This window comes from Lingula anatina, chromosome 2 (assembly GCF_051362555.1).
Source record: "Lingula anatina isolate TDL-2025a chromosome 2, LinAna3.0, whole genome shotgun sequence".
NCBI lineage: Eukaryota > Metazoa > Brachiopoda > Lingulata > Lingulida > Lingulidae > Lingula > Lingula anatina.
Genome location: NC_141768.1, coordinates 26,044,819 through 26,065,330, shown reverse-complemented (window position 1 = coordinate 26,065,330; position 20,512 = coordinate 26,044,819). Strand labels below are relative to the sequence as shown.

Below are 20,512 nucleotides of genomic sequence, written 5' to 3'. Positions count from 1 at the left end.
ATTTAAGGTTCATAAACAGATATATTCAGTTTTGCCCTCAGCGTTACGATTTTCTTGTGTTCATTGATGTTTCTGGGAAAACTCGTGTTCGTGCTCGTAATCATCCTTTTTTTCTTAATAATGCTTGTCTTGATGATAGAATATATCACAAAACATATAAGTTTTAAAGGTGTTGTCTGCTTTTGAGTGGATCACCTCATACAACGCATGCAGATCAGGACGACATCTTTTCTTCATCTTGAATGTTTCCTCGTGACTACAACTAAGAAGTTGGCTGAGCAGATACGCGCCCAAACAGAAAATCTGCGCCATATAAAAAGGGATATAAAGACTATAAGACGGACGCAAACCTAAAGTTTCTTGTCACTAATGTGTAAAAAAAAGCTAATCTTGCAAAATGTAATTAAAGCAATCTAATCTTGGTACAGTTTAACTGTTTTAATCTACAGAAGTGATAACGTATATGTAAGACGTCATAATATTGTGTCGGAAGAGACATAGTCTTGGGACACTTTTTACAACCAGTGTTTGGCCTTCGACCAGGGGAACTGAGGGATCTTTGTTCACAGGCATTTCTCTGCCTACGAGTATTCACTAGCTGTGCTGAGAACTTTCGTACAACAACAAATTCACCACCTAGTTGGCCTCTGGCAGAGAACACCACCCTTAAGCCCCCTTTACACTGGACGGCGTCCTTTGTGCGTCTCGCAGTACGGCCCCGTTTGACAGTAAAAAAAATATACTTTACGTGCCGACAACTGGCAACCTTAGCGATGCTTGTGCCTCCTTATTACGACCACAGCAATGCCAGTTTCATGGTAGCACAAAGGACGCAGAAAGGACACCGTCCAGTGTAAAGGGGGTTTAAGAACCTCTACTTTGGCTTTACCAAACTACCAAGAGATTCAAGGTCATGTTTTCATCCACGCTTATCTTATACTTTTTCAACTATCAGCTTTGTTATGATAAATAAGCCTTTTCTTAAACAAGATGCAATAAACGTATCATAGATCGTCCCGGCGTGGCCTGGTACCAATTCTAAGGAGACTAAATTACGGCAGAACTGCAGACACTGAAGTAAGACAAAAACAAAGGTCAGTGAATATTGAAAAAGGCAATAAGAGAGACATGCCTGTGTATTGGACCCTTGCCATTGGTTTTATTGAAACAGAACAACCACCTACACTTTGAATATCTTTAGCGATTTCAAATCCCCAGGCCTTGGGCCGCAGTCACCAAATCCCTTGCATTCATAACAGATATGATTTCACCCTTTTCAATAGAGAAAGTAATAGGTCTAATCTGTCTTAGTCGGTAGAATTTAGTATGATAAATCGCAGCAACATTTTGTCTGTGAACCTGAACACACTGATCAATGATTGCTCACCCTAAATATGGGATTTTTTACTTTGAATTCATTACCAGATGATATATCATGCCTTCGGTAGGCATTCAGCTATAGAATGGACAGAATAAACAAGATTAATAAAGATGTAAAAGAAAGAAATTCTTCTATTATATCGATTTTCCAAGAGCGCATTAGGTACTAAAACTAATAGTATCTAATAAAATGCAATTATCAGAAATGTATATCACATTGGAGTACCATTTCAATTTTTATGGCATTAATACTGAATGAATTACGAATGCGTCATCCTTCAATTGCCCGTAGGAGGAATGAATCTTAAGAAGAGAACGCCGACAGTTCACAGCAACATCAGCTAAGACTCAAATCAAACATTCCACAGCCTTTAAAAGTACTTGTGGGTGTAACTATGGTATGACACTGTCCCGATATCTTTTGCCAGATCCCGGAGTAGTCGTCAAAGACGAGGCAAGCGGCATGCTAGCACGTCACATGGAAGTCGCCCTATGGTGAAGCGTGCCAATCAAAGGTGAGTACATTGAGAATCGACGTTAGATCTTTCTCGCTATTCCTTGACTTTGAACATCCTAGGGAATTCACGTTCCCAAACTTTGAATCTAGCGTGCCGTCTTTTTTCCTTTTTCTGTCCGTTTTCTTCGTTTTGTTACATGCATATGAAATTTGTTTGGTAACACTTGCATTGCTAAAAAGCAGAAAAGCAATGAAAGGGATAAATGGGTTTCACCGTTCTTTTGTTTGATAATTGTTATTTACAGTGAGTCAGTCTAAATTTGTACAAACAAAATGTGAGATGCAAAGATAAAAATATATGGTCTCTTTCAGAAGCATTGTATCCTCCTCTGAAGTAGTGCTTTGAAATTTTCCACGTAATAGTCGTTTTAGGCGACAAAAATACTAGCCAAGTCATTAATGGTGCCACTCATTATAACACAACTTTGCATCAATTAAAAATGTGTGATCTCTAACTGTTAAGTTAATTGAGAAAAGCGTTAATTAAGTGTCTCATCGAGTTGGCGTCTTTTATTCATTATCCCTCCATCTTGTAAGACATTGCGATTACGTCATTGTGATCTTAATTTACTCAGCAAAAAAATAGGCTGTCAGCTTTTTTTTTTTAGATATTTATAGAAGTTGATCTAATATGGAATACTAAAAGGCAAAGGTCCCCTTAAAAACGTGGACTTTCTCTACTGTGAGTTTTACGTTCTCAGAATGGATTCACATAATGCTTTTTTTAAATAATGCAAACATTTTGGCTGATTTAATCTATACATAAATCCGCGGTAGTTTTGTTTAGTTTTTTTAGTTCACTGTGTTTATTGAATAAAGAATCCCGCCCAGAGCGGATTATAACTAGTTTTCTTCAGAAAAAGATGATAAAAGTGGTTTGGGTGTCCTGGGGGTGTTTAAGTAAGCGACTTATTGGAACAGAGTTAAACAATGGGTTATCTGCAGTCATTATCCATAAATGTACCATGCCTACCTTAAATCAGGTTAATTTCCTAATGTCTTTTTCGTTTTCTGTCTAGAGATTTCTGCATTTTCTAAGAAGACAAATGAAAGAGACTCACATCTAAACTTTGGAAGAAAAAGCCATTTCATCGTGAAAATGGTTTGAAACTGTGTCTGGCATTCCTCAATTATTGAAACAAGTTCTCTTGGGCTTTGTCTCTCTTTTTATTTTATTTTATTAATTATTATTATTATTATTTATTTTTTTGCCGAATGTAAAAATTATATTCTAAAAATGTTCTTTTCATGCACATGAAATGTTCAGTGACCCTTTAAACAAACTTGGTATCAGATCTTACAATGTAAGCAGGCTGAATCGAACACTTTAAAACGCTTGATGAGCAATGTTGTCGGGAGACAATCTACTAGGTTGTGGCCAAAAATGAAATATCTTTATGGGTGACGCTTAATTTCGGGTGACGTTGTTTACCATTCAGTCAGAGACCAATATTATGTTCTACTCTGCCAGTATAATATGTATAAAAAATATGTATAAAAAATATGTATAAAAACGTTAAATTTGTCCTCAATTTCATTTTCCCGTAAATTTATAGTATTGATTTTCTGAAGTACAACTGGATTTGGGGCTCTCGTGAGTGCCATGTTTTAACCGATCGCCAAAGCCTCTTCTGCCCTTTTAAAAGAATATCGAGAGACACAGTAACTGTCAAATTTTGGATTAAAGGGAATGAAATGAATAATGATTAGTCGAACATTCAAAGCAGATCGTCTGACGCGCTGTTATGAAGCTCCATAGGAATTGGTTGTCTTAAAGTGAGAACGAGAAACGCGTTCCATTGGAAAGGCTCGATAAATTTGGAAATTAATACATTCACAATTCCTTTTCTGACAGGTTGTCTTTGCTGTGTAAAGTTATGAAACAGAGTGAAGATGAGGATCCTAATCTTTGTGGCGTTGCTATACATCAGCGAAATATTTGGGATTAAGCAACCTCGGAATAACCAAACTATGTAAGTGTGCTCTTTATTTCCTTTTGTTATCACATACTTGGTAAAGTAAGCTGATATTGATTGGGTGTAGGTGTGGTGCAGTTGCAAAGTTAAAGGTCTCTTTTCGAGTCAACTATACCTATTTGTTTCTGTTGGAAAATAAGCTCTTAATTTCATTTATGTGTTTAATCACAGATGTATAGGCTTAGCAGTATACAGTGCAGTTATCTGTGTCTTATCTCCAAAAAAGGATCAGGGATACATGTGTACATGTAACACGCGTAGTACTACGCGTTAGAAATATTCAAACAAACACCCAAGGTCCCAGCATCCTTAAGTAACACATAGCAATACATATCAACTAGATGTTATAATTTTACGCATTATATTGATCCGTATCATTCCCTTTCCCCGGCTTTAATCTTTAGGATAAGGTTTTCTTTTCGGCGAAAACCTTATCAGTAGCAATATTGATATTGTTAATGTAGATTAATCGACATTGATTGAATTTTATGTGCAGTTAATGTACGGTCATTTATTTGATTTGCGAATGCCGGTCTTGATGGAATCCGCGTGTTAAGTAGCCGAGATAAACAATTACAAAATGTATATATGATACACATGTATATAAATTGTAGTGGCTGCAACATAATGCAGATTTTAACTGTATATTTAAAATTTCTTCTTTGTATTGTTTTACTTTCATCATAGCGCACAGGTCTTGACTCTTGCATTTAATCTATTTATTTCTGTTTAAACGGATTTAAACATGCAAAGCACTCTGTTGACTTATTGACCCCTTGGGTATCAGAACGTGCCACATCCATCATTGGCCTTATCTGTATTGAGATGTCCCGTGAATATGAAGTTTCACCTTATTTGACCTTGTGCCTAAAAACTTCAAGTAAAATCATCGACAGTTTTCGCCAACTTGGACATATCTTAAAAGCTGTCATGAACATAAAGTCGTACCCATATTTCACATCGTTCTTGTGCGTTCGGGTGAAAAGTAATTTTCTTCTTCGGCGCGTTTGTGACAGCAGCATCTCATTGTCCGGCTTTATTAGTTGTGAAGATTTTTTCCCCATGTTCATGCTTTTTCATGAGATTTATTTATTTATTTATTTGTTTTAAAGAAGTTTCCAAACCAGTGTCTTGTGAACTGATTATACACACTGACAGGTTCTTTTTGTATCTTACAGATCAGAGTTTTTAGACGATGTATTAGAAGGTTATGACAAACTCCGACCGCCGTTAGCAGGTATATATTTTCCCTTTTTCCTGAAAATTGTTGAAAAATCAATATAGAGACTAGAAAGTAATATTTAGGGGAACCTAGCATGGTTAAGACTGTTATTACATGTAATAGCAATGACGGCATGGTGAATAGATATCACTAATTCTAACAGATCTCATAAAATGAGTGCATTAGAAAGTCCGCAGTTTTCAGATAAAGATTTCAATATACTGCATTTGAAAAAATATCATTCTTGTTTTAAGTTTGGCCGAATTTTGCCTCTCCCGCTTTTATTTTTTATGAAGAAAGAGCTGAAATATTCCAAAATCGTTCACTTACAAAGTTATGTGCGTGCAATGAATACACTTACATTTAATTGGGCCGGTATCGAAGATAACATCTCTCCCTCAATTCCAGATTCGTTTTTCTTAAGATAGTATATCTAATTAGTATCGATTCCTATACTTAATGGAGTTTTCGATACTTGCATCAATATTATTGCCATATACGTAATTTAAATGTCCTAGTGATAAAAAATGAATTCATTTATTTATTTAATAAAATCTTAGCTTTTGCGTAATCAGGAAATCGACTGGTCGTGTATTTTCTCAAAGTTCAGATATACCAGTAAAGATAAGGTTTTAGCCTTGGTAACATTAACCATGGGATGGCCACGTGGAGGAAAACGGTCACCATATGAAACCGTACGGATTTACGGGCCTGTATCCTTCACACTTTTGTCACGGTGAATTTTTTGACATTTTGTTTTCTAATCGCAAGTCGGTAGGCAGTAGCAATATACGTTGGTGGACTTGCGGTGATCATGCAGCAATGCAAGATTATATTGTGACACAGAGTTTGTCAAAATTGTTTCGGATTCTCGTGGAACATTTCCCTTCCCTTCCCCCTTTGGTGGTTGTAGGAGGCATAACGATAGTAAAGGTGATTAAAAGTTGGTTTAACTCATTGTAGGACTTTGGATTTGAGTGTCGTTGATTATGACCAAGTGGGTGGTCAAAAACCCAAGTGAAAAAAAAGGTTGCTCAAGAAATTTCACAGAAAATTATATATGATTTCATCGTAGTTGCAAACATAGCCTAGGCTTGTGATACGGTACAAATTGGTGAGAAAGGATAGACTTAGACACAGTGCAATTAAACCATTGGTAGAGCTGTCAAATTAAAAAAATCTCTTTTTAGAATAACGAACGCCTCTCTTAATAAAAGCTTGATTGTGCCTTAAAAATTGCATGGAGAATTATCCAAAGTTGCATTACGCACCAACGGCAAATAAAGTGTTCCAGCAATCCGTTTAGGTCTTCTCTCGTTAGTCACAAGATAGTAGAAATTATAACTAAAGATGGCATCTAAACGAATCAGACTTGATTATGTTTCTTTCCTTAAATAATACAGATAAAAGCCCAGTAAAATTCACATCGCACGCAAGCCCCCTGCTACAATGTAGCATTTAGCAGCACTGCGCAATTTGATATTGGAGCAAATGGTTTTTAAATCAAACGCAGGACATAGGAAGAAATAGCCGTCAGTGAATTCCCTTGGGTTCTGCAAACCTTAACTTATTGACCAACAAACCCTAAAAGATTACTTCGCTAACATTTTTAAAGACTGTTTTGCTTGACTTAGCTGGAAACCCAGCTTGGACCCATCATCGTCGCAGTGCGACATGGAGTAGGCCTGACCCTTAGAAATGTATTATAGGGTGCATGATATGTCCTAGACCCGGGTTATGGTTTCAGGCATATTTTTATTACCAATTCCTGGACCAGTAACAATTCAATTATTTAGCAAAAGTTCTAAATTCTACTAAAAACTTCCCGCACAACCATATACTGCCTGCCTGGGCCGAATCTGGCCGGACGACCAATAGACTTGCAAATACTTTGCAAGTAACAAACCCTGGGGATATAAGGATCAGCAGTGATCTGTAATTTCTCCAACGTTTTCTTGGCAACACCAATACATATATAGAAATAAAACCGGGAGAATGAAGACAGAAAATCCCATGAACTTTCTCTTTAACCATTGATTGCAAACAATATGTTTCAGACGAGTCGACGAGGGTCGAGCTGGGTGTATACGTAAACAGCTTTTATTCCATCAGCGAACAAGCAATGGTAAGCATAGCTTTCCTGTAGTCTCAAAACACCAGATAGGCCTACGTGTGAGATGATACATTGTCATCCGAGCGACAAATGTCAGAACAAGGCATACATCGTGAAATGGTGACAATGTATTATCTGACATACATACTGAGAGATAGAGCTCGCATTTCGCCGAGAAACACCCCTAAAACCGAATGCAGCGTATATCGCCAAGGTCGCCTTACATCTCTTGATATGTATATATGCAAAATGAGGATGAAACTGCAGGTGTTGATGAATCATATCATTGCTAATATCATTGTTGATATTTTTATACCAAAAGAGATTAATTAAAGACATATGACAAAAACATGTTTTGATATATGTTGGCATACAAGAATCGGTTTATAGCTTTGCAAATAGATAGACTGAGTGATTGGTCCAATGATGGTGCCTCTCCCTGCGCATACTTTCAGGATTTTTCTGTCAACATTTATCTTCGTCAAAACTGGACTGATCCCAGACTGGCATTCGAGCCGAACGAAGATCTGGGCATCGGCCAAATGTTAAAGATGGATGAACACTTCTGGGAGAAAATTTGGGTTCCTGATGTGTTTTTTCGAAACGAGAAGAAGGCAAATTTTCATCACGTCACCATCCCAAACAGACTGATGCGCCTTTACTCCAATGGACAAGTTTGGTACGTTTTGAAGTAAGTACTAATTATTTCAATTTTCTTTTAAAATAGTAGCACACACATCTTGATATGACTGTCATTTAGACTAAAGGACCTTATACTGAGGAAAAGTGAAACACCTCCATGTCTGACATGTTCAAGAATTCATGACGGTGTGGATCTTCAATCGACGGCTGTACCTACATTACATCTGTGTGCCTTATTGAACTAATGGTGATTTGCTTGAGTGCTCAAATGATTGACTCACTCGAGGGGTCTTTTCATGAAATCCCTGTGGGTTACTACATGTGTAGCACTGGCATGACACTTGTTTTCCACAGGCCGTCTTCATGACCATTCTGCTGAACTTCCGATTTCTGTATTTTGATAAAGAAATTACTAGTTGGGCATGTTTTCTGAACAATATGCTCCATTCAAGCCAATGGTCTGTCGCAAATCCTTTAACATAACACTTGCAGATTTAGAACTTTGCTAAAAGGGACGGGGGGGGGGGGGCAGTTGTTTGGTATACGGTGTGGCACTTAGTTTGTATGATGAGGAAAATAGTTTCAAAACGGACAAGAACACCAGACTCTTGTTGAGATTAAAGGGATAACACCTCTTCATATGATATTCAATAAACACATTGTATACAACTCTTATAAATATAATAAATTCTTTTTTTATCACCAAAACAGTGGTTATAGCAATTATTCTGGAATCTGTGCTTGCCATCGGACCTAGTTACCTCCATTAATTTCTTAAGAGATTATTACAAAAAACCAAATTTAAAACAATGGACTAACTTTGAATGACAGAATGGATTCATTTACCATTGGTTATTAAGTATAAAATTGTCGTTTACCCCAGAAAAATTCATTTTTGAAATGAACAGTTGTTATCCCTTTAAAGATCAAACTTATTTTAGATCGTCACGTACATGAATGTTATGCTTTCAGAATCAGCGCCACGTTAGATTGCACCATGGCTTTGTATGACTACCCTCTGGACACACAGCAGTGCCCACTCATGATGGAAAGTTGTGAGTATTCCATAGCTTCAAGCACGTCTTTTTTTTTTTTTTACAAGCTGCTGGCTGAGATACCACGTAAAAAGGTCATTAAGTATGTATGCAGATGAGTGTGCGAGTGAATGTGGTATTTAGGGAGATGTTTAATATTATACAGCAAATGTCTGTAGTATTTGTATTAATTAAGGCAAATAAACAAATCACTCGATTAACTGTAGTAGTTGTATTTATTTATTTGGTTATTTACTAAGTTATACATGGGTGTAAGTACCATTATATGGATTTTTTATGCCAATGAAAAAAATCATTAACAATGGTTAACAATAAACAATGCCCAGTCACACACACCCATTCGAATCTCAACATCAGTAACGCGGAATCTGCTTCACGTTTTTTACATGGGGCTAAAATTCTTTGCACATCTTATTGTTCTGAGTCAGTGTCAAAGTCATGCTTTTGTAATAGTGTTAAAAGTAGACTTGACGTCTATTGGTCGTTATCTTGTGTTTCCCTTCTTCCATCTAGCCCTTAACATTGGATTTTACAAATCTCTTTTTTGCTCTGGCGAGAGGCCAAATCTTATGTAAAACTGCGCAGTTTCGTTTCAAATTTAATAAGTCGCCATGACAGACTAGATTTTTTATTCAACACGTTGTTTAAATACTCCGAAACTTATCAACTGTAAATGTATGTGTCTTTACAATAATAATTTACTGCAACATTAATCTGTAACCCTTATGTTACGTATAGGAGTATGTCTATATGATAAAAAAAACTAATTGGTTTACTTTTATGTCATTATCCCTTTCAGTTGGCAATAACATGGACACCCTCCATTTTGTATGGATGGAAAAGGCTGTTGAAAGGGATCCAAATCTGTCATTGCCCGAATACACCCTGCATCACACTAACTTTTCTGATTGCTCACAAAATTACACTGCAGGTAAGCCGTGAGGAAGTAAAGCATTCTAAAGGCCCATTCAGAACCAGTTGATCCACTGACTAACTAGTCCGCAGATCATATATGGCGCGCACTTGACACTGGATTCTGGCCTCCCACGTACACCGTGCCCGCAGGGCCAGGGCAATTACATCTCGACATGCTTTTGAGTGGGTCTCGCCACATATGATCCGCGGACTAGTTAGTCCGCTGATCAACAGGTTCTGAACAGGTCCTAATATAATGTGATATTCCATTAAATGCATTGTCCTAGCATTTTCAACAATTGCTCTTGAACTTGAATCAAATGCTGTAAATTATTTATAAGACAAATCGCCAAAGGAGTCTCCGAGCTGAACTTCGCCATTATGCACGATAACACAAAGCCGCACTTCTGCAATCAATCACAGAACGACAGATCGTGCTATTTTTAACATTCAAAAATGGAATATTTTCAAAACCATTGGGAGCTGATAAATGCCAAATGACAAGATGAGTTGTTTTTAAGGTTAAAACCTTTAAATATTCTCCCATTTTTCTCGGACGTGCGTATCGGTATATTATTCGTATTTACATCTTTGTTAAACTCATTTTGTAACAAAACGGCGTTTGCGTATGGAGTTGGTAATCATGCACTCTAATATGTATCCATTAAAAATTTCATATAAATGTCTAATATAACACACTCTCGTGGGTCTGTTAAGGCTTATTTTTAAAGATTGAAAGAACAAAATGTGTGACAGGGTATGTTGAGCTGTAATATACAACCATTTTTGAAAAAAAAATACAAATCAATGCATTTTAGTAACTCATCTAGAATCATGTCCTTTTTATGGTTTACAGTCTTGTTTAAGATAAATGTTCAGTCTTTGCGAAGTAAAGTGTCAAAAAAAAAGTCCTCCGATTCACTATTCAGTATCGAATTTAACGAGCGCTGTCAATAACTCGTTCCAGGAGAGTTTCCATGCCTACGGATCGACTTCTATCTGAAAAGAGATCGATTTTTCCACGTGGTCCAGACGTACGTGCCATCAGCTCTCATCGTCATCATGTCCTGGGTGGGATTCTGGATCAGCATTGACGCTAGCCCGGCCAGGGTGTCCATCGGACTTCTAACAGTGCTGACCATTACCACACAGACTACAGCGGCACGGGCTTCTCAGCCTAGGGTTTCTTACATCAAAGCCATTGACGTTTGGCTAGCAGCGTGCTTGCTTTTTGTGTTCGGGTCCTTACTGGAATATTCATTGGTGAACACGTATTCCAGGCGACGAGTACCAACAGCAGTGAATCGTCCCAGAAAGACCATTGTGAGAAATTCTTGCTTTTCGAGGGAAAAGAAGGTAAAGATAATTTTCGTACTCCCTTGCGGGGACATTTACATACAGAGCAGGAGCGCCCTGAATTTTCGTGTTATGTATGGTCTGTTCTGTCAATTAATCAGACTTTAGTTCTTAAGTAAATTTTGTCTTAACAAATAGAACGACATCATTTTTCAGCTTAAATGCTGTGAATAAAGAGCAGAATATGTTTGTGTCTTCTAATGCAAATTTTCTTTTTCAGACCGAAACCTGCTGTGAAGACGTCGAAGAGATCCAGCCTGTGACTCCGAAAAAAGAATGTGAGCAGGTTGACCCACAAGGAAGAGAAAGAGCGAAAAGAGTGGACAAGATTTCAAGGTTTTTGTTCCCGACGGCATTTCTGCTTTTCTGCCTATCGTATTCAATTCGCTACGGAGTCTTCTCACCCAGGGAAAAAGACTAAATGTAATATAGCCTACACTCGCTTAACTTTACACTAGACAACGCATATACGAGTAGTTATCAAAAGAGAAATCGTAAACATTTAAATAGCGCACTTGTATAGGTTCTATTATGGAGGGGGGGAGGCGTGAAAACACTGAAGGGATGCATGAAACTTAAGAACAGTGAGACGTTCTTTGTGCGGACATAAAATATATACTTTCATTTGGAAATGGTCTCAATTCATAAGAGCTTGTTTCACATATCGTTAGACTTTTAAGTCTAAAATATTAAAATACTTCACTCATCATTCAACAATCGCAGATTTGTTACAATTACGCCAGGGCTGGAAAGCTTATCGCTGTCTGTTATCTACACGGTGATAATAGTTATATAAAAATATAGTCTGGACTTCATGTCGTGCCAATATATCATATACAGATTTAAAGTAAAGTAGGATTAGTATGTATACGAAAACTAGATAGGCCTTTATTTTAGAAAAAAAAAACATGGAGACCGAAATTTGGAAATAAATCCATTTCGGTTGCAGCCAAGCTTTTCCTTGTAAAAACATTTGCTGTTTTTGACTTTGGTTTGACAAAGATCGCCAAATGACTGGCAGTGTGTTACATGTAGATAGGCCTATTATTCGTGAAGCTAACACAGTAGTGTTGCTAAAGGTATGTCAGAATTAGAAGTTTTTATTCAAATTACTGTTTTTCTTTTTATCAAGAGCTTGTAAAATATGTGGGTATTACCTCCAATATTTCTGTGACTACAAGCTCTTGATAAAAAGAAAAACAGTAATTTGAATTTATACAAACAGAGCTAATGAAACTGTTCTCTCATTTAGAAGTTTTTAGTATTATATACGTGCACCGTATGCATCACACTTGCTACGCCTTAGTGTGTGTGTATACTTGTACACAAATAGGCCATAGTTAGTTTTTGGTAGAACACGCGTCGGTTCGTCAGGAATGGTAGTCCTAGGAATGGAAGTACGGGGTCCCATATAGTACATTGTACAGGTAAGGATTAGTCGGAGTATTGGGGGTTACCACTGCTTACCACCAGCATATGGGACGAATGTCGCCTATACAAAATAATAGGGAACTTACCACCATTCCTGTTACACCGGAGCTTTAGATCAAACGCCTCATGTGATCGAGAGTCTAATCATGTTATTATTGTTCGTTCGCACTTATGAAATCCAACAAGACATTTTATTATTTAACCCATTATACTTGCAGCCAATTAGCGTTCGGTATTTGGTCAGTGGTTACCTGTAAAAGTCCATTATAATTCAGGCTAACGACCACGTTAAAGGGATAACAACCGTTCGCAAGATATCCATATTTTACAATAAATACATTGTAAATAACTCATAGAAATACAATAAATTCTATTTTACCCCCAAAACGGCGGTTGCCAGAATTATTTTGGACTTTGTGCTTGCCATCACATCACGTGACTTCCATAGATGGCTACACTCTGTAATAATCTCTTAAGAGCTTATTACAAAAAAAAAAAAAAAAAAAAAAAAAAATTTCTAGGAAAAAAAGGGACTAATTTAAGCATTGATAAGTATGGGAAAATTGTCCTTTACCCCAGGAAAATTCATTTTTTGGCCAAAATAAACAGTTGTTATCCCTTTAATTAAGGTAAAAAAGACTCATTTCGAAAATAGGATGTGCTACATGTATTTGAGGAAACCATTGTGCAATAAAGCCAATTAACAAAAAATTTTGGTGCACCTGTCCTAATTTAAATCCTAGAAAATTGGTGAGAGAGAGCAAAACAACTTGCGAAATATCAAAAGAAGTTTTTTAAACCCAAATGCATCAATTAACAAAATTAAAATTTACACAAGTACGAGTCATTTAATAAGAAATATGTCATGTTTGAATGAATGTATGGCTCTATTATAATCAAGATTATACTTGTATGCAATGTCAAACAAAATAATAAATAAGATAAATAATTAACTAATCTTGAACCATTATTTAATTAATCGGTCATCACCAAAATGTTATCATTTTTTCCTTGGCCCATGTGCGACCAATCTTGAAATTTAATTAATCAATTGATTAATTGATTAATTAATTGATTAATTAATTTATCAATTGATGGATTGTCACCAAATTCTAATCATTTCTTCCTTGTGATCTACCCTGAAAATTGATCAAAATATGTAGCTACATGATAAATAAATAAGTAAATTAATCAATTAATTACTGGATCATCTTCCTTGGCACATTTTTGACAAATTCTGAAAATGTCAATTCTGTTTACATGACGATTATGGTATCTAAATGTGTATTCTGGATGTAGAAAAGAAAATCTTGGCGAGAGCGAGCAAAAACCGTAAATTGTGTTAGTTGCGCTAAATTAAATATGTTCATTTCCGTAGTTTCGATCGATTGGATTGCGACGGTGCTTAAATTTTGGTAAAACAGTAACGTTTTTTCAGACCATTACACAAATTTTCTTTCAATCATGATAATTTTTGTGAAAGCATTTGATCATAGAAGTAGAAAGAGGCTTCTTCTATGATTTGATATATGAACATTACATTCGAAACTTTATTCATAATGCATGGACAATAGCCGTTGAGGAAGGCATCCTTTGTAGGAATATGTGAATACATAATCCTCTACTTGCCGGTTGACCCCCACTTTGTAATCAGGAACGAGCTAAAGGGACCACAAACATCCACAGGTATTTGGGGCTAGATATAGGTTTATACGGATCGATGTATTTCTGTTAAAACAAAACGCAGTAAAGTAGGGCACTTAATTGTCCTAGATTAATTGCCACCCCATTTAATTTATGTATTTCCCATTTCACATCATTAGCTGACAGTTGAACAAAATGTCGGCGGCAGCTCGAATTCCGGAGGAAGAGATCTCTCGGATGAATCGGGATGATTTGGTGGGCTTGGTTCGAAAACTGGAAACTGAAAAGTTGAACATGATGGTCGACCATGGTAACATGATGAAGGAAATCAACAGGCGGTTGCAGGTCCATTTACTGGAGATCAGAGGCCTGAAAGAAGTGAATCAAAGACTCCAAGACGATAATCAAGAACTGAGAGACTTGTGCTGTTTTCTTGACGACGATCGCCAAAAGGGGAGAAAACTTGCCCGCGAGTGGCAGAGATTCGGACGTTACACTGCTAGTGTAATGCGAAGTGAAGTCGCTGCATATCAACAGAAGCTCAAAGAACTGGAAGATAAACAGAATGAACTCGTCAAAGACAATGTTGAGTTGAAAGAATTGTGTATTTACTTGGACCAAGAAAGAATGGCCCAGAATGACCGAGATCAAGGGGATGGCAGTAGTAATACTACTAATGAAGATAAGAATGAAGATGACAGGGTTGAGAGCAATGATATTCACATCAGACATAGATCTGGTAAGCATTATTATAAAGATATAGATCAAGACCTTAACAGTAATTTTATAATAAGGTGGTATGATCCCAGTCAAAAAGACACTGACATTTCCGCGCCTTTAGCCAAAAAACCAAAGATAAAAATAAATAAATAAATAAATAAAAAGCTTTACTCACTGAAAAGCATAATATGAACTAGTAATGTAATTGATTTTAATACATAAATCTTGTTGGCAATTATCTGCCTTTGGAGAAGGAGTGGGGTTTAATTTGATTGAAATAAAAATTTGAAATAAAGTCAGCTTGTTTTCGGCACTCTGAAAGAATAATGTTTATATGTTTCAGATGCAGCAGACATTTCTTCTATCACATTTTAATCTTTGTTTTATAGAACATGCACTGCAGTATATCCGTCAGTTGGAAGATAAAGTTAAACACTTGGAAGAAGAAAAAAGAGAACTGGCACAGGTATTTACATTTTGTTATTAAAAAATTTACTGACAGTTTCTGTTTGTTATTGTGAAATGGTTTATTTTTGAGCATATAAAAATAGATTAATATCATTTGAAGAATTCAAAATATATTTTGATATATGGTAATTACTCAATCTTGTCAATGGGCAACATTTAAATCAAAAATTTCAGATACATAATTTTTTCATCACAAAAATTATATTTCTATACAGCATTTGTGGTGATTTACTGCATAGAATAGAACTATACAGTAGTTTTTTTTTTTATATAATTTTAATTTTGTGCTACTTCTTAATAGGAATATTCTAATTTTAAGAAATTATGACCTAAAAAACACAATATCTGTGAAATTCACAATTTTTCCCCTCACTGAAAATATTACCACATATATTTAACCGTATTAAATTGATTACCTTGTATATATAGTTACTGTATGTATATGTTCTATTTCTAAATGTCCATAAGTATGCTAAATTATAACATTTTACTTTGTTCTGAATACTAGCAAGTTGATAATATTATCTTTGTTTTCCTAGCGAGTGGACAGACATGGAGCGGAAGGACAAAGGGTTGAGAAAAGGTCTCCGCCAGCAAGTTATGAAGTATGTATGCACTGTTGAATAACTGACACGCAAATGTTTTGCTGCTATAGATCATATCTTAGATAACAGAACAGCTTCCATTAGGATCTAGAAAACTGACTTTGCCAGTAGCGTTTCCCTTTGAAAATGATCAGTTCTCCAACAGCCTTTAAATTTATCGCTAGCTTTTATGAACATGTTGTTCTTTCAAAGCTTCTACCATGTCTGAACTAGCACTGAAGTCTGTTACATGTAATTTGGTAATATTTTAGCCTGGCCGTATGGTAACTGGAGGAGAAGCTACCTCAGTGCCTCCGCACCATGGCCCCTCCAAACCAGAGGCTGTGGTACATGCTATGAAGGTAAGAATTGAAGGGGATGTGACCTTTTATACTGGTCAGTAGTGGAGAGGAAATCTCGTTATGAAATCTGTTTTCTTTTCTTCATTTCTTTTCCCTTTCTTTACACTGGCAAGTTATACCAGTGCATTTTTTTCTCTTTGCAACAGCTCACTGGGATTAGTTTAATCCCAGTATTGTAATACCATCTGCCTTCTTGGCTTGAATTTTCTTCAGTCAATAAATGGGGTAAAGCAGACCCGGGCCTGTAGCCAGCAATTTCAAGGGAGGGTGGGGGAGGCTCTCCTGAAAAAATGGACCTTGTTATCATTATGTCTTAGATCCTAGATCAAATTTTGATTCAAATTGGACCTTGTCCTGACCAGAAACATGCCTCATACAAATACCCTGAAATCTTAACCCTCCCCACAAGCATGATAACCCACATTTTGTGTAGATTAAGTGCTTATAGTTTTTCTATGAAATACTTAATGAAATTATAATAAATAGATTAATTTAATCTAGTGTATCTTAGATTATATATTTATTTGTATGATGTCATATTATTATTTTATAGTCATTGTTTTGAATATTAATTTTAAACAATACAGTTCAGTCAGTTGTCAGATTTTTTCAAATGGAAATATTTTCTGGATAATGTTAAAAAGAGTTTAATTTTTAAAATTGAATGAGAATTGGTTTGAATCATCATGTTGGTATGAGCTGTTGATCCAATTATAATTGGTGTCTTGTTGAATTATCTGTTCAAAGATGTGTGTGTTAGAAGTATTGTCACTGTGTTTTGTTTATAAGTACTGCATGCTAAATGTTTACATTGTGTGTAGGCTCCCTTAGGTTTGCGTTTTTGCTGCCATTTGTTGCATTGCATGGTTGGTAGGGTGTGCTGCCTTTTCCGTTGCAGGTCTTAGAAGTACATGAGCAACTTGAACGCCCCTTATCTGAAATGACAGAAGAGGATCTAGATGACTCGGAAAAAGCAATAGTGAGGGAATTGTGTAATGTAAGCATTCTTTCCAGTTTTAATTACAGAGACGTGGACCATATACCTTCTTTCTGTTATTGATATATGCATTGGTGTTTTGAAAATTAGTGGTATAATTAATGCAAAAGAAATTTTCTTTTTTATCATCAATTAGAAAATTTGTTTTAAATTGCCTTTGAAAAGAAATTATTTTGTTGTCAAGGTTCTCCATGGATTTCCATATTTATATTGTATTTTATTTGATTTAGTTTAAAGTGAAATTGATTTAACATTTCATAACCTTTGTGTCTAAATATTTATATTTCACAGAAAAATATTTTGGGTTTAAGAGCTGCTTTTATTCTAACATGGAAATAATATTTTCAGGATAGTATTCAGAAAAGAGAAATGATATACATTGTTGTAATATAAAGAATAAGGGGTCCAGCAAATAATCATGTTTTGGCAAAGTTTATCTAACGACTTATACAAGGTTTTATTAACTTATTACTAACCATGTTCACCATATCCATTTGGCTTTTAGTTGTGTCTAGTGCATTTAATGTAATTGCTAGTTGTTGTGTTTGTTTTCTGTATTGTCTGTGGCCCATGTTAGAATTGTTTTAAGCTGGCTTATGGGCACATACTCTCTCTAGGAACTAAATAGTTTGAGCTCACACTTTAAACCCAATGGTCACTTGGAATTTGCTGACACGCTAAACTACGTATACTTTCCAGCCCACTCATTGCTTAGCCTAATAAATAGGTTAAAGAGATTAACCATTGAAATCAAAATTAATTAGTTAAAAGATGAAATCTATAAGTCTGAATATTACTCTGAATAAATGGTTGAAATTTGTGCCAGTCTGTTCAAATAAAGAAATTTGGACAAATCTCTATTCAGTTCCCACAGTTCAGTAGTTACGTCATAAACTGGTATTGAAATTAACCTTGTCATCCATAGTTAATGTGATTTTGAGGGTAATTAAACTTTTATTTTAATATTCTTCTGCATATCTCATTAAAATAGTGCCAATTTTGAAAATTTATGATTAGTACATTGTTTTTAGAATTCTGGGATAATGGTCAACGTTTCACTTATCTTTTTGAACGCAAGGACATGCATGGTTGCCAGAAATGAACTCTTCACAGCACATTATAATATGTACACTGCAATTGTAATTCCCAGATTAAAAATATGCCCCTTGTTGTTAATGATTAGTGTGTGCAGTGGTCGAGTCAAGAGTACACGTAGTTCCAGATAACACATAACACTATCACTTAACACGGCTTTGCATCTGGTCACATGTCCAAGCAAACGACCATTTGTCATTTATGTTTTAATGCAAAACATAATAAGTGAAAATAAGTAATAAGTTCTTCGCTGTGAAATGCATGGCAATGCTATTAATCCAATTTCCCGTATTTCTCATGATGACATGGCCTACAGTGCTATTTTTGGCACCAGTAATGGTAAATGTTATGATGAGTAATTTGTAGTTTTACTTATTAACACTTTAAAACACAATATGAGGATTTTCTGTGGTGCACCTGAAAAGGTGTCATAAAAATTTCACTATCTTTTATTCTCTCAAATGATATAATTATTTCGTTTCTAACGACTAGGTTGTATGGAGAAAGCTTGGAGATGTCACCCCAGGAACTGACACATCCAGTCCACGTCCCAACAGAAGAAACCTGGAGACCAACACTTAGCCATTTTTGGCAAAAAGAGAGGTTTTTCTGAATACATTGTCAAATTATTGTTGAAATACAGATGACTTGATTACAGTGACAGGGCAGAGGGGACATACATATTGAATAAGGGTCATTTAATACTCCTGACTGATTTTATATCAAAAACAATCTTCAGCTTGTTTATTTAGTTATTTTTTTTACAGTTTATTAAGTTTTGTTGAGCTAACTACCAGTGACTGACTTAGCTATACAGATGCAGTAAGATTATTGATAATTTTGTTGCAGCATTGACATGATCATTCTGTCTAATTGAAGTCATTTATGTGTTCTGTTTGTATTTTACCAATATTTTTTTAGGTTGACATTTAATTCAGTCAAGAACTGTGGTCAAATATTCTTAACACAGCTCTTCTAAATCCAACATTTCAGGTGGTAAATAGGTTTACCACATAATGAAGTTTTACCCAACATCAGATTTAAAAAAGGACAAAAGGATTAGATATTTTAAAACTAAATTTGCCTTCATCTTATTGCTGAAGATTTTAAAGAGGTTTTCATTGATGATGGGATTTATTAAATAATCAAAATGATAATATAAGAATATAAAGTGTGTTTATCAAAACCAGATGTTCACATGAAAAACCTACATGCATACAAAAATGGACTGTTGTGCATGTATGATATACATTTGCATATATGGTCTTGCTTGCCAAATGTTCTACATAGTCTCTTAGAATGTTTGTTCAAAATGGGATTTGTAAATTTTCTTAAACAAAAAAAATATATAATCTTCTAAAGGGAGAGTAGATGTAATATTTATTAGAATCTCAATATTTTCTAGTAACTTTATAACATAACATAATACTTAAGTATTCTTTATATAGCCATTTATTGCCAAACTGGTGATTCATTATTTTACTCCCTGGGTGTTCATTGTTTAGCTACTGGGGTATACTCGTATATGTACATATTTAAGATAAAAAAAAAATTATATAAGCTTTTGCTGGTTCAATGATTCCATACAGGATGTCACTGTAATCAAATTCAGCGTTTTTATGGTAACACTAGTATTTTTTTTTTTACTCTGGAATGAATATATTTTATGTCTTTGGAAATTTAACTTCGACATGTCAGCTATTGGAACACGTTTTAAATTAGATTTTTAAAGAGAAATTTTGTTGCAGTATGTAAAAGTAAATTCTTTATCTTATATATTTGCCTATATGTATCTGTGTTCACTGACATTTTTCTAATTTGGAAGGTTTCATTTGATGATAAGACAGATACATTCAGTAACTATACACAAAAATGTTGCAATTTGTTGGTTAAAGGCGCACACTGTTACATGTTAAATTTTTGGAAATCCATGTAAAATTTTTGGAAATCCAGCAAATTAAATCAGTGGTGCAATCAATTCTTGTTCGTTGTTAATTTTACATTATGATTATAATTCATAGTGTTTCAGCTGAAA

At 35.3% G+C, this 20,512-nt stretch overlaps 2 protein-coding genes across 3 annotated transcripts; both read left to right on the top strand.

Moving 5' to 3' along the window:
- The first annotated feature begins 1,683 nt into the window (after positions 1 to 1,683).
- Positions 1,684 to 13,337, top strand: LOC106165151 (glycine receptor subunit alpha-2). Its single transcript, XM_024074676.2, has 9 exons — positions 1,684 to 1,895; positions 3,753 to 3,870; positions 5,052 to 5,110; positions 7,153 to 7,220; positions 7,664 to 7,899; positions 8,823 to 8,905; positions 9,705 to 9,836; positions 10,788 to 11,176; positions 11,397 to 13,337. The coding sequence occupies exons 2-9, from the start codon at positions 3,791 to 3,793 to the stop codon at positions 11,595 to 11,597; spliced, it is 1,248 nt and encodes a 415-aa protein (XP_023930444.1). The 5' UTR covers positions 1,684 to 1,895; positions 3,753 to 3,790; the 3' UTR covers positions 11,598 to 13,337.
- An 800-nt stretch (positions 13,338 to 14,137) lies between these two features.
- On the top strand, positions 14,138 to 20,455 carry LOC106153827 (coiled-coil domain-containing protein 85C). Of its 2 annotated transcripts, XM_013527928.3 has the most exons (7): positions 14,138 to 14,293; positions 14,431 to 14,990; positions 15,361 to 15,437; positions 15,979 to 16,044; positions 16,296 to 16,385; positions 17,284 to 17,382; positions 18,970 to 20,455. In XM_013527928.3, the coding sequence occupies exons 2-7, from the start codon at positions 14,447 to 14,449 to the stop codon at positions 19,057 to 19,059; spliced, it is 966 nt and encodes a 321-aa protein (XP_013383382.2). In that variant the 5' UTR covers positions 14,138 to 14,293; positions 14,431 to 14,446; the 3' UTR covers positions 19,060 to 20,455. The 2 variants fall into 2 exon arrangements, with proteins under 2 accessions (XP_013383382.2, XP_023930443.2); XM_024074675.2 differs by lacking the exon at positions 17,284 to 17,382.
- The last annotated feature ends 57 nt before the right edge of the window (positions 20,456 to 20,512 follow it).